Source organism: Natator depressus, chromosome 7, assembly GCF_965152275.1.
Source record: "Natator depressus isolate rNatDep1 chromosome 7, rNatDep2.hap1, whole genome shotgun sequence".
Lineage (NCBI taxonomy): Eukaryota > Metazoa > Chordata > Testudines > Cheloniidae > Natator > Natator depressus.
The window spans coordinates 93061728-93077037 of record NC_134240.1 but is presented as its reverse complement, the minus strand read 5'-3'; the positions used below and the strand labels follow the sequence as shown (position 1 = coordinate 93077037).

Below are 15310 nucleotides of genomic sequence, written 5' to 3'. Positions count from 1 at the left end.
TTGCTAAGTATAAATGGAAATATTGTTGAAGACTTAGAACAAGATTCAACTTAACATTCAAATTATGAGAAAGTATGATTAGCTATCAAGATTTAAAAAGGAGTTAAAAAAAACACCATAGACCATCAATGGAAAAAAAGCCACTTTTTAAATAAAAATGCTTCCATCAAATCAATATAAAAATCTTGATGAGTGGAAGTAGATTTAAGGCTCTAAGATTTTCCTTGATTTGGGTACTTACATACATCCCATAGATGGTATTTTGGAGGTCATAGTTCAAGCCAGCTAGTTCTGCTGCATATGCATACTCGTTGAGGGAGTCTTTGAGTAGTTCAAGATACAAATAGGCCATGTTACAATGCAAAGGATCCACGTAAGCAAATGGGCTGGAAGAAAACGTTGAAAGTAAAATATCCAGTTTAATTATTTCCCAGTTCTTTTTGGCCATTTAAATTTGAGCTCAAAAAAATTTAATATTTAAATACTATGCTGTTGGGTCCCCTTCTGAAGCATTACTATTTCAAAATAAAACACACAGATAACCAAAAATAACAGTTGATTTTTCTTATGGTTTCAGTGTTGTCTCATTATAAATATAAAATCAGGACTTTAATTTAAATTCCTGTTCTTTTAAACTGGTAAATCATGCCATACAATATTAACTCTGCTTCTGAAGTCAGAGCTCATCAAGTGCGTAATTAAGTTAAATGAACCTTAAGTATTAAATAATTAAGATTAATCCAATTTCTAAATGTTAAGCAGATTAATGCTTTCATGCTATCAGAAAATACAACAGTTGCTATTTATAAAGATGAACAGTTACCAAACCATTTTATGCAAGGCACTGCAGGATTTCCTATACTCAGAGCAGGAAATAACTGCAGCATCTCCCATTCCATGGTATAGTAACTGTATGAGATAAACAGTGTCTTTTTAATGAAAAAAACTGTACAAGTTTGTGTTATGTTAGTATTATCTAACCTTATACAGTAGCTACATACATCTCTTAAGAGAGAAAGGCAACTCAAAGACTCAAGCCATGTTTCAACAATATTGAGATCTGTTAAATATTGGTATTTATTAGAGTGCCACAAGCTAAGTCAATAGTGGTAATAATGTATTCCTACTTTGGTCAGGTATTTATTTTAATAGCATTATATGCATGTGTATGTACATAAATTTATAATAAAAATGTCACAGACATAGTAAGCAGTACATGAAATACAGTAATTCCTTGTTGAAGTATTGATTACCAAATACATATTAGTGTTCACCATATACATGAAGAAAAGTCCCATTTCCAACACACATTTGTGGCAAAGCTTAAAGATGAACTGCAAATGTTTTTTAAAATAAAGTTCCTAAATTTTTTTGGCAAAACCTGGATCTCGGTCTCTCTCCCAACCCCCTAAAGTTAGGGAATAACTAGGGATAAGAGGAACTAAAAGGACATTTTCCGTTACAGAAATTGAGTGGCCTTTCAGAGTCCGATTTCCAACTCAGTGAAAGTTACCAACCCACTACAACACTACAGGCTCTGTTTTGGCTGGCCCTTTTCTGAATACTTACCATGAGCCTAGAATGAGTCAAGGTAGGATGGGGCTGTTATTTGCATTTCCCTCTATATAAGGAACATCCCAACAACTGATTAATTGAATATGTCCACTTATGCATCTCCCAGGATAAAATACTGAAATCAAGGTAATATACCAGCCAACCATTTAGAAGCATACATTACCCCCCAAAAGGACTGAATTCTTCTCAGGTGTGATACCGGAACCAAGACTTGTTACTATGGGCTATTTTCAGTATCTATAGCAACTATAACTCTTGATATTCATCTGGCTGGTGAAGACCAACAGGGACATTTGGAACTAGGACTGTTAATTCACTTTGTGAAAGCAGAATGTAAGCCATCCTTAAAATGGTGATAGTAAGGGCATTGCTTAAGAGGCTTTTTTTAGAGGCTATCAACCTCACCAGCTAGTGCTAATTTCTAATCTAGCATTTTTAAATAAGATTGTTGAGAAAGTGTTGCTGGAGCAACTCAGTCACGTCTTGATCTCACGGATGACGTCCTGCTCTTACCAGCCTGGTTTCAGACATGAGTTTAGTACCAATCCAATATTTTTGTGCATGATTGTTGACTTCCTCTTAGCAATGACACAGATAGTGTCCTTGCTGATTTTTAAACTCTATCAGCAGTCATTCAATAGCATTAACCACAAGGCTTCTGACTTGCCTATGGAGCCTTATTGGCAGAGATGGAAAGGCTCTTCTTATAAGGTTTGTTTCTCCTCTTAGATCCCAAAATGTGGCAATGAATATTTGTTGTTCTTCTCTTGTGCATTAAGCAGGACCCCAACCTCTTACACATACTGTGACAGACCCAGACCAGTGGGGTACAGGAGTCTGGTAGAAGGCAAATATACTGGCCACTGGATGAATAGTTTTCTGTTCCCTGAGTGACCAGAGCAGGGGCTGCCCTAGAGCAATCAGGAACCTGCTAGAACCAATTAAGACAGGCAAGCTAATCAAGACATCTGGAGCCAATTAAGAACTTTTGAGAATCAATTATGGCAGGCAGGCTAATCAGGACACCTGGTTTAAAAAGAACCTCCCATCAGTTAGTAGGGGGGCACGCAAGGAGCAGGGAGTGAGAAGGCGTGCTGCAGGAGGACTGAAGAGTTCAAGCGTGATCAGGCTTCAGGAGGAAGATTCTGCAGTGAGGATAAAGAAGGTGCTGGGGGAAGGCCATGGGGAAGTAGCCCAGGGCGTTGTGGCTGTCATGCAGCTGATACAGGGAACATTGTAGACAGCTGCTATCCACATGGCCCCGGGCTGGAACCCGGTGTAGAGGGTGAGCCCGGGTTCCCCACATGGCCCCGGGCTGGAACCCGGTGTAGAGGGTGAGCCCGGGTTCCCCACATCGCCCCAACTCCTGATCGGATACAGGAGGAGTTGACCTGGTCTGTGAGAAACACCAGAAGGAAAGGTCTAAATTGGAAAGGGATCTGGCCAGTTTGCGACCCACTAGGTGGGACACAGAGACTGCAGGGATTGTACTCCGTTTCCCCCATGCTGGCCAGTGATGAGGTTAGCTGAATGGACGGCAGGTTTGAGCCACTAGCAAAAGTGGCCAAAACTGAGGGCTGCCGGGAATCTCTGAGGCAAGCAAATCCGCCATTAAGCGCAGGATCCACCAAGGCAGAGGAGGAACTTTGTCACAATACATATTGGACAGACAGGTTAACTGCTAGGGGCAGTAGTGAGCCATTCTGGCCTGTACTTTCATAGATACATTATGCCACAGAGAGCTACGTTTTTTTTTTTTAATTTGGGGTGGGTCAAACCAAGGTATAACTGTTTCTTTTCTCGTACTTGATAGAGAGGGAAGTAGATGGGAGAAAAGTGGTTTATGCTCAATCCAGATAAATTAGAAAGGATGCTGGTAGACAGGAAGAAGTGGCTTTGGGAAATGGCAAAGGTGAGGTATACACCTTCTTTTGGGGGTGTATGTCCAATCTTTGCCAGTACATTTCACAATCTAGGGGTTCCTATTGAAGCCACTGCTGCTCCTCAAGTGACAACTTTTGCGAACAGTGCCTTATTTCCATGTATGGTTAGCCTGGAAAACTTAAGACAGTTCCTTTGTGATGCTGACCTAGCCACAGAGATTCACACTTTTATAACCTGCAGACTGGATTATTTTAAGAACACATTATTAAGGCCTATGCTTACAAAAATACCCAGAAACTTCAGCCAGTGCACAACAGAGTGAGGCAAGGCCCTCTAAACACAAACATCAGTACTCTATACATGAAATTCAAGGTGCTGGCAAAGTGTAAATGTTGTGAGATCAAAGAGAACTCCCCTTCCTGCTTCTGTCTTTCCATTGATGGCACTGAATTCTCAGTAAAGGACCCAGGCCTTTTGAACCTGCTCTCTCCAGTGGTCTGCCAGTGCTAAGCTTTACCACACATTAGGCCACCAGTATAAGACTTATCTGTTCAGGCCTTTGAAAGCTTTTGGGCTGAGTTTAATGAGAGGACTGGGGATCAGCACTGGGATTTTCAAAGAAGCCTAATTGAGTCAGACACTCACCTTCTGCTGAAAGTCAACAGGAACTAGTCACCTAATGCCCTTAAGCTTCTTTGAAAGTCCCAGCCTAGTTTCCTCCTCAAACCTCTTCCTCCAGTCAAACGAAGCAGACAGTTGCTACCATTTTAGCTTCAAGGCCAGTGATGCATTTGGCTATTTTACAATGTATTATTTTTATAAATGTAAAGCACTCTGTTGCTCAGTGATGCGTGCCAATATAAGTTTCCAAATAAACAAAATTCCGAAATAGGAATGCAGACTACACCCATTTGGGGGGGGGGGGGGGGGAAGCAGCACCGAATTTTAATAGCCATCTGCCTAAACCTTGGGAAATCTAAAATGTAGGCCTCCTGGTTTCCCTGCCACTGTGGATGACTCTACAACCACCTTAAACAAAAGGCTGGAAAGCTTCCTTATTAAACCATTATTTTACTTTTTTTTAAAAATGACAGATTGTCAAAATTCCTGAATCATAGTCTAGACAACACCCAAGGCTATTTAACACCCTATGGAGTGTCTGACAAGGCCTGTATCCAGAAGCCTTTAATACAAATTTCACATGATGCCTGCGTCCCAGGGTTTCCAGAATCTTCCACCCATAGAAGCTTCATAGAGTTCCATATCCTTGGTCCACGCCGAAAATTTTGGGGATGAGAAGGAATGATTGACTATCCTCATTTTCTTAGTTTTAATTTCATCAACACAACAGGTGCTGTTAGCATCATTCAGTCAGAAAGTGCTCCAGGGATCCTGGCTGCTCAGAGCTGCAGGCAGTAGAAATCATCCTAAAGGATCAAAGGCTATACTCCAGACAACTTTTTTGGGGTATAGCCCTCTGATGTAATGAGAGAGATTGTATTTTTCAATAGGTTCCACTGAACTGCACTGATTCAAAGTAAACTCATTCTGGAACAGGTCATGGTGGCTCAAATCTTTTGCAAGGAAGGCAGACTTCTGAGGTAAGCCTCTTCACCACACCTCTGATCACAAAAATGTCAGTATTCTGCTCAAGAGAAAGAACAAAGACCAGAAAACCCATGGATGCTTTCATCTTCCCATGGAGAAAGATTATGTCCCACATTACTTCTTGTGACAGCAGTACTGGCCAAGCTCAAGAGACACAAATGTTCAATGTAACCTCACTGTCAAATATTAACAGAGACAAAACTGGTTTCCACTTCTGTTGGAGATGATGGTTGTCAATCTCACCAAGCCACGTCTCCTCAGAATTGATCATATAAAATCAGGACACCTTCTTGATCCCATCTCTGGCTCCTCGCCTCTGATCACTGCTCCTCAAGGAGGATGGTGGATCATTCTAGCATTTTAAATAGGGTATTTCAAGTACTTCTAGTTGTTCAGAAAGAACATACCAGGAGAGTCTATGAATTCAACTGGCAAAAGGTTCACAGTTTGTTGTGAATATGTCCAAGTGAATCCCTTCACTTGCTCTACATTAGAACTGTTTTATTACTTTTTTCATTTGTCATACACTGGGTTGCAAATGGCATCTCTCACAGTTCATTTGGAAGCTATTTCGCGGCCTTTCATAAACCTGTAGAAGATAAAACCTGCCTCTGTGCATCCCAAAGTGCCCCGTTTTGGACGTGCATATTGGAGTGAGAATTTATTTCAGCAGGTAGAAATGGAGAAAGAGGAGAAGGAAAGTTACTTACCTTTAATTCTTGTTTTTATAAAAAGATAGGCAAGCCCAACAGATTACCATTTTATCCTCCCACCATTTTCTTAGACATACATATGAATTAGTTTGCTCTGTTTTTTACTTTCAGTGTTTATCCTGTAGCTTCAAAAGGGAAGTGGAGAGAAAGGCAGTGTCTGGCCAGGCTAGTGGCCCCCATACTAGCGAGCATTCTAATGGCTTAGAACTTTGTAGTAAGTGAAACCTGACCTTGTCAGACAGCCAAGTATGATACAGACTGGTAATCTATTGCACCTAAATATTTAGAAAAGGAAGTAAGTTTCCTCAGACAGGGTGGGTTGATAACTGTTGACATTCAAAGTATCTTCAGAAGGTAAGAGTTACGGGCAAGTACTACAGTTTTTTCAGCCTTCACTCCCATGCGCTTATACAATATGCCTGAACTTGGAAGGTAACTATCACAAGGCCCTCTATACATATTATTTGCTATTTTCTGATGACAGGAGCATGACCTCTTACTGTCTTTCACTGTTGTGTGTGCAACAGACTATTTCCTTAGAATTGCTCTATGTGATGATCTATTGATTTGATTATATTATATGGATGGCAATTTTTTTATGCTGGATGTTTGTTAGGATACTGAAGAAACTCCAAAAGGTCTGCCTACACCACACTCCTAATGGAGATTCAAGACAAACATTCAGTGTACCCATGAGCGACCACAACATCTCATACTCTAATCTTTTAAAAATCATCACCCTGATCCATCAAGAAAAACAAAGAAAGGTTCTGAAATAAGTTAGGTTTCAGAGTAGCAGCCGTGTCAGTCTGTATCCACAAAAAGGAAAGGAGTATGTGTGGCACCTTAGAGACTAACAAAATATATTTGTTAGTCTCGAACGTGCCACACGTACTCCTTTTCTTTTTGTGAAATAATTTAGACGCTCTCTGGCCCCAGCATGGGAATCAATGTCACATGACATTCAACAGTCAATACCCCTTCAAAACCAAGAGCTGAAAATGACTGTTCCGAAAGAAAGATCCACAGCACAAAGAAGATTGACAGGTTTCCTCATTCCCAGAACTATTATCAGAGAATTCCAACTGGAAGTAAATATCTTGCCTTGGCCAATTTTTTTAAATGGTACAATTCCCCATGAAGAAAATACAAGACCTGATTTAACTTTACTGTTTATACTGCTAATGTGATGTCATGTATCTTCATTTGAGAGCCCCATATCTGTTGATATCAAAGATGTTTCCTCCAAACTCAAAAAATAACTTGATAAGTCATAAAATAAAACTTTGAATAATGTTTAAATCTTACCTATGTATGCATTACAGAAACTAAAAAACTCCTGATTTGTGGTTATATAAAAGTGTATAAAACCAGATCAGCATATTTAATATGTAAAGCATTACCATCAAATACTGAACTTGTAATTTATTCATAATTTAAAATATAACATCTTTGAAACAGCAAATTGAATAAGTAGTAGCTGTTGTCAGATATAGTAAATAAGGGATTAAGATATGTTGTTTTGAAACTGGATTAAATATTTAATGTTATTACCAGCTTCTCATAAATATTTATCTGAACACTCCCAACTGCTTCTTTCTTCAATTATTGCATAATATGAAGTTTCCTGATGTGTTTTATTGTCTAATATTACCAAACCAGAATAAACCAGTAACCTAGATCATTTTGAAGAGTTTTTGCAACTTAAATGCAGATTTCCTGTAAACAGTAAGAAACTTTTGGGAGTTCAATTAGTGTGATATACTTAATATACTGCATACCTGAAAAACTCAAAGTTGAGACAAGCTTTTGGCAAGAAGAATTTATCATCTTGCTTGAACCATAGTTTGCTCATAGCAGTGTCCTGTGTCAAGAAAAAAACCACGTTTTTAACATAAGATTTTATATTATGCTGTTTTACAAACTGCATTTTATCACTTCTACACTTAGTTTACATTTTTTCCTTAAATACACATATACATGACTGGTGTACACAACCATCCGCCTTTGGAGTGAGATTCTCACCTCACTGTGGCTTGTTTACACCAGATAAAAAGGGCCAGAGTGGTGTAAAGGAGCCCTAAAAAATCCATGTCCAGCTCAGGGAGGATTCCCCTGGAGCAGGAACTGTGGAAGACAGCCAAAAAGCTGCCATATGAGAAACTGCAAGCTCTAGCATAGGGATGTGCCAGGGCAGGGCTGAATCATGCAAAACTGTGGAGATTATGGGTAGTATGTGGCTAATAGGTCAGCCTAGGGAGGCTGCTGTAACTCACTCCAGAGAGCAGCTGAGGATCACGAGGACACAAAGACGACAGTCACCATAGCTGTCCCGTTCCCTCCACCCTCAGCACGGGGGCTGCAGACAATCTCACCCCCATACTTCAGGCTCAGTATATTATTTCTTAATCAACAGTCTTTAAATAAAATTTATGAATGCATATTACACTTATAACAATGCTGAAAACAAAAATATCCATCCATTTATAAATAGGAAAATACAGTGATTAAACAAAGACAGTCCTCTAAAGTTTTATTTTAAAATTCTCAGTGGAGGAAAAAAAAACCAAAAGAACTGCAAACAAAATGACACAAAACAGACAGACAATCATTTCTCTCCCCACCTTTTTTTTTTTTTAATTTCCATATACGGTGAAAGAGGTAACGTTATGACAAGCTGATTTTTTGGGGATGGGGCATTCTTTAAACATCTGTTTGTCGCTGCTCATAGGTTTGGAATGCCAGTTGTCCAAGAACGAGATGGACTAGTGAGCAGAATGCAAGTGGGGCCATCAAAGACACACAATAAATATATTTTATTGCATGGCTCTTTAATTTATAAACATAGAAAATCATCTTCGCCACTACCACAAATGCTATATGTGCATACAATTTAATACATAAAGTACATTTACTTTTCACAGTTTTTATATGTAAAAAGCAACTCTTGTCCTTCACTCCCCATCTCTCCATACACAACCCCCCACTTACATGAAAAAATTCAGCATTGCAGTGTAACTTATTTCTATGGTAACAGAAATTCTCATTTTAGTAATATTACTGCTACTATACAAAATTCACAAATTCTCTGCTGGCAGGAACAGAACAGTAAAATGGCAGTCATTGTGTCCATTGTGTCAGTTCAAGAAGCTTTACAAGATTTTCTTTGCTTTAAAAAATAAAGCAAAGACTTAAAAAGCACATCAAGTTTCAAAAGCTGTGATGCACTAATCACAGCTCATACCAAATAGTTCCTTTTGCTATGCTGCTGGCTTCTCAAGTTTTTGTAGAATTTAAGCTTTAATTAAAAAAAAGTGTCTAGCCTTTGTTCTTGTGAAGACAGCCTTCTGAAACAGAATATAGTATTATTTACTGAACCTGATATACGTCCCTATTCAACTCCGACTCCAATTCAGGAAAACACTTAAGCTCAGACTTAAGTCATCCCTGTTCATGACAGCATGTACGCATGTGCTTACATCCCAATGAGCTGGAACTTAAGCACATGTTTAAGTGCTGTTCTGAATAGATATGCTTTCCTGATTGGAAGCCTACGTTAACTTTAAATTCAAAAGACATCAATGTAGATTACAATATTTTACTACTGCTCATTGATGCACTAATATTAATTTCCTGTATTATCCACTGTGGTTGCATGTCAGAGAAATTAGAGACTGAAGAGATCTATTAGATTTGGTGTCCTGCCAGTGTACATGCTTTCAATATCTCTGGAAAAGCAAGGGTGAGAAGACCTTGGAGCAGTGGCTCTCAACCTTTCCAGACTACTGTACCCCTTTCAGGAGTCTGATTTGTCTTGTGTACCCCCAAGTTACAGCTCACTTAAATTACTTGCTTACAAAAATCAGATATAAAAATACAGAAGTCTCACAGCACACATTTACTGAAAAATTGCTCACTCTCATTTTTACCATATAAAATAAATTGATTGGAATATAAATATTTTACTTATATTTCATTGTGATACTTACCATATAATAGTATAGAGAGAAGTATAAACAAGTCATTCTCTGTATGAAATTTTGGTTTCTACTGACTTCACTAGTGCTTTTCATATAGCCTGTTGTAAAACTAGGCAAATATCTAGATGAGTTGATGTACCCCCTGGAAGACCTCTACTTACCCCCAGAGGTACATGTATCCCTGGTGAGAACCACTGCCATAGAGAACTCCCAGGTGTGCTAGATAAGCTACGTTCATACTGTGATCCAGCAACAGGATGGAGTTGCAGAAGGTTCATCCTACATCCAACTAAGCAAAGCTCATCACTCCTGAAAGATTAAAACTATTTCTTGAATCGAATAGCTGAGAAATTATTTTCTGGTATTCAGAAATGTTGAACTTTGCTGAAAGTGCGAGGGGGGTGGGTCCTTGCTTGCTGCTACCAGAAAGTTAGGGAGCAGACAGGTGTCTTTGCTTGCAATCGCAGGCTCTTTTCATGCACAGCTTCAACAGAATGACCTTTCCGACTTACCAACACATGCTCAAAAAAAAAAAAACAAAAAAAAAAACCACACAACACACGTGTGTGGCAGTCACTCTTTCTGATCAAGAAGTTTCAATATTATTTCTATCAGTGGTTCACACACTTTCAAAAGGACCAAGAAAGGGTTCAAGCTATTGGCAGACCCATTTTCAGGGGAACCCGAAGAAACAGAGTCCACAGTTCAGCTCAAATTGACTGATTTTAGTGCTTTTTTGTTGCCAGTTAAGAGGTTTTAAAGAAAGCAGTTTACAAACTTTTGTACTTATGAATAAACTATATATGACAGGTTAATCTATATTATTTTAAAGCTTTTATCAGGGAGCAATGGTTAACCTTCCAGCAAGCTAGCTGGCTGACAGAACTTCCATTTGATGTAAGTAATACATATCCTTACCTTGATAAGAGCAGGGTACTGTGGTGCATCCTTTTCTAGTGGCAAAATTTCAAAGTTAGTAGGAATAAACTCATTCTTCATTGGAAGCTTGAATTTCCCATTTAGGTCAGCATTTTGCCATTTCTGGATAAACAACAGTATGGTTATTAGTTAAATTTCTGACTAGCAGATGGATATATACTTAAATCCTGTAGCTCTAACAGAAAACATAATTTTGCTAGTATCCTATACATATGCACTAGTGAGAGATGGGAGATGACAGACCAGCAGAAAAATGTCTGAACTGGGGAAGGAGGTGGGAGAAGGCCAGCAAATAGGAAAGATATATCTGACCGAGGGAAATGGGAAAGTAAAAGATAATTAGAAAAGGCATATGGGGGTGGGGAATCTTTCTCCGTTCCACCATTTCAGCCCTGTGCATCCTTTTGTTTTTGGCTCAATAAAAGTACCACATTAAATGTATATACAGAAATTCTTCCAGTTTGGGTTCTACTTGTTCAATTAAATATGTTGAATATGGTGAGGAGTTTCTCTACTATTTCTGTTAAGAGCAGATTAGGATGTGTGGTCTGACAGAGCCTGAGCATGCCTTTTGGGCATACTGCAAGACCAACTCATTTTTAAGTGACTAGATAACTTTATCTGAGGAGGGATGTTTCCCACTTCCCTCCTTTTTCTGAGGTTTTCGTTTACAGAAGTCCACTAAATTTTGCATGATATATTCATTCTATAAACTTGAAAAAACAAGCATATTTTGAATCAGCCTTAGAACCATAGTTAAAGCTGTGTTGGTATTTCCATTATAAATCCCTTTTTCAGGACAAGTACAGTTCATAAAAAAATTACTTTTGGCTTAAATGTGATTATATAATTTTAAAAATTCACTCCTTTGTGGAAAAACAAAATTGTCATTTTATGTTGGATCATCTGTTTTTACAGAAGAAAATGAGTTTATAGCCAGTTGAGAAATCCTTCTCTCGTCTAACTAAAACTATCTTTGCAAACAAAATGTTGTTGATCAATAGTTTTTGGCACTGAAAATAATTAAAATCACCCAGGTTGTTAAAAATAAGGGGTGAAAAATCCAGGTCCTATTGAAGTCAATTGCAAAATTACTATGGTCTTCAATAGGGCTAGGATTTCAGACAAAAATTCATACAGAAAGCCAGTCAAAAGTCAGTAGGAGTTCTACCATTGACTTCAAGGGTCCAGAATCAGATGAATAAGCCACAAGTTTTTTGTAACTTATTTTTTATGTATTGCATATTATGGAGGTCTTATGAAGAAAATCTGCGAAGACCCATTGATTTCAATGGATTTGATGCATAGCTATCTTAAAGTACCTCACCGTACTATTTTGTAGCATGCAATGAAAAGTCTTGAAACACTTTTAAATGAGGGTCTAATCTCCATTGCTGCAGAACAGACTGAAATATCATTGCTAATGGCAGTTGTAAGTGCAAATTCTCCTTTCCACAAATAGGGAAATTACATCTACATGCAAAAATTTTATTTCAGAAATGGAAATCTAGTAATTGTTTTAACGTGCCTTGATGACTTCATCAGAAATTGCTTCTTGCTTGTACTGTGTTCCATACCATTCTTCCGTTCGATCAGTTTTTCCTTCAAAAGATTTAGAAACTATTGCAACCCTAAAAACACACAGACAAAAATCACACACACTTAGGTACCAAACTAATTTACCAACAAATATACAAAGTAACATGAGAGATCATTTCATTCGCCACTAAAATGCAGCCATATCCAGCATGGAATTTAGAAGCTGTTTAACATGCACAGTGCCTGTAACTGAAGAATACCATCTCCAAATGTAACTGCAGGAATATTTAGGCCAACAGTATGCAGTATCCAAATTTAACACACAATCATAAGCCCTTAATCATAACTTTCGATTTGTACTTGTTCAACCACAATAATTTTATTCTTCACAGTAAATGATGCTCTACAGGTTGGGGTTGTGTGCAAACTTGCATGCAATTTCTGATTTCTTGGATTCTCCATCCTTGATTTACGATTTGTATTGAGCAGTTTTAAAACGATGATTCATAGATATTAAGGTCAGAAGGGACCATTATGATCATCTAGTCCGACCTCCTGCACAACGCAGGCCACAGAATCTCACCCACCCACTCCTGTATAAAACCTCTCACCTATGTCTGAGCTATTGAAGTCCTCAAAATTGTGGTTTAAAGACTTCAAGGAGCAGAGAATCCTCCAGCAAGTGACCCATGCCCCATGCCACAGAGGAAGGTGAAAAACCTCCAGGGCCTCTTCCAATCTGCCCTGGAGGAAAATTCCTTCCTGACCCCAAATATGGCCATCAGCTGAACCCTGAGTATGTGAGCAAGATTCACCAGCCAGATACCCAGGAAAGAATTTTCTGTAGTAACTCAGATCCCACCCCATCTAACATCCCATCACAGGCCATTGGGCCTATTTACCATGAATATTTAAAGATCAATTAATTGCCAAAATCATATTATCCCATCATACCATCTCCTCCATAAACTTATCGAGTCTAATCTTAAAGCCAGATAGGTCTTTTGCCCCCACTGCTTCCCTTGGAAGGCTATTCCAAAACTTCACTCCTCTGATGGTTAGAAACCTTCGTCTAATTTCAAGGCTAAACTTCCCAATGACCAGTTTATATCCATTTGTTCTTTTGTCCACATTGGTACTGAGCTTAAATAATTCCTCTCCCTCTCTGGTATTTATCTCTCTGATATATTTATAGAGAGCAATCATATCTCCCCTCAACCTTCTTTTGGTTAGGTTAAACAAGCCAAGCTCCTTGAGTCTCCTTTCATAAGACAGGTTTTCCATTCCTCGGATCATCCTAGTAGCCCTTCTCTGTACCTGTTCCAGTTTGAATTCATCCTTCTTAAACATGGGAGACTAGAACGGCACACAATATTCCAGATGAGGTCTCACCAGTGCCTTGTATAACAGTACTAAAACCTCCTTATCTCTACTGGAAATACCTCTCCTGATGCATCCCAAGACCGCATTAGCTTTTTTCACGGCCATATCACATTGGCGGCTCATAGTCATCCTATGATCAACCAATACTCCCAGGTCCTTCTCATCCTCCGTTACTTCTAATTGATGCATCCCCAGCTTATAACTAAAATTCTTGTTATTAATCCCTAAATGCATAACCTTACACTTCTCACTATTAAATTTCATCCTATTACTATTACTCCAGTTTACAAGGTCATCCAAATCTTCCTGTATGATATCCCGGTCTCTCTCTAAATTGAGAATACCTCCCAGCTTTGTATCATCCACAAACTTTATTAGCACACTCCCATTTTCTGTGCCGAGGTCAGTAATAAAAAGATTAAATAAGATTGGTCCCAAAACTGATCCCTGAGGAACTCCACTGGTAACCTCCCTCCAGCCTGACAGTTCACCTTTCAGTAGGACCCGCTGTAGTCTCCCTGTTAACCAATTCCTTATCCACCTTTCAATTTTCATATTGATCCCCATCTTTTCCAATTTAACTAATAATTCTCCATGTGGCACGGTATCAAACGCCTTACTGAAATCAAGGTAAATTAGATCCACTGCATTTCCTTTGTCTAAAAAATCTGTTACTTTCTCAAAGAAGGAGATCAGGTTGGTTTGGCACGATATACCTTTTGTAAAACCATGTTGTATTTTGTCCCATTTACCATTGACCTCAATGTCCTTAACTACTTTCTCCTTCAAAATTTTTTCCAAGACCTTGCATACTACAGATGTCTAACAGGCCTGTAGTTACCCGGATCACCTTTTTTCCCCCCTTTCTTAAAAATAGGAACTATGTTAGCAATTCTCCAATCATATGGTACAACCCCTGAGTTTACAGATTCATTAAAAATTCTTGCTAATGGGCTTGCAATTTCATGTGCCAATTCCTTTAATATTCTTGGATGAAGATTATCTGGGCCCCCCGATTTAGTCCCATTAAGCTGTTCGAGTTTCATAGGCAAGAGTTTTAGACCACGCTGGATGAGCAAGCATCCTATACAAAATCTGCAATATGACTACTGAATTTTTCTCAACACCTACATCAGAGACCAAATAAAGTAGTAACTGCACAAAGACTTTCGATATACAAATTTTATGTATGACCTAGTTAATATAGAACAGATTTAAGTCCTATTCCTGCATGCTGAACCCTGTGTGCAGACTTCCACATGAATTGCTGTTTATTGGTTAGCAATGGACCTCTTTACTGTGGTAGCAGTTTATTTTATACTTTTTAATCAATACACATTGTCAATCAGAAGCCTACAAGTGACATGGCCAAGAAGGGGAAATCCAGAATAAAAGATGAGAAACAGTGCAAGTAACTAATTACAAACTAAGACGTTTTCAGCAGTCTTCACAAAAACACAAAACCTTGAATTCTATAACAGTTTTTACTGTAAAATGGTATATTCAACAAAGAAACTCAACAGGAATTACAAACTAGATTAAAAAGGCACATAAAATTTATAAGAATTCTGATAACAGTTACTGCATATCCAGAAAGGTCATATCATTATCTTCTTCATAAATTCAACATTTCATAGAGATGTTTAATAGCAAAATAATTAACAAAATGTCAAACTTTGTGCAGATGGT

General features: G+C 38.4%; 1 protein-coding gene across 3 annotated transcripts in view; it reads right to left on the bottom strand.

Moving 5' to 3' along the window:
- IDE (insulin degrading enzyme) overlaps nucleotides 1–15310 on the bottom strand; it is a 98190-nt gene that overhangs the window by 39340 nt on the left and 43540 nt on the right. For all 3 annotated transcript variants that reach the window (XM_074959087.1, XM_074959086.1, XM_074959085.1), the window contains exons 12-15: nucleotides 12228–12330; nucleotides 10679–10801; nucleotides 7562–7644; nucleotides 242–386 (exon numbers count right to left, since the gene is read on the bottom strand). In XM_074959087.1, coding sequence (XP_074815188.1) covers nucleotides 242–386; nucleotides 7562–7644; nucleotides 10679–10801; nucleotides 12228–12330 — 454 coding nt within the window. The remainder of the gene's footprint in view (nucleotides 1–241; nucleotides 387–7561; nucleotides 7645–10678; nucleotides 10802–12227; nucleotides 12331–15310) is intronic.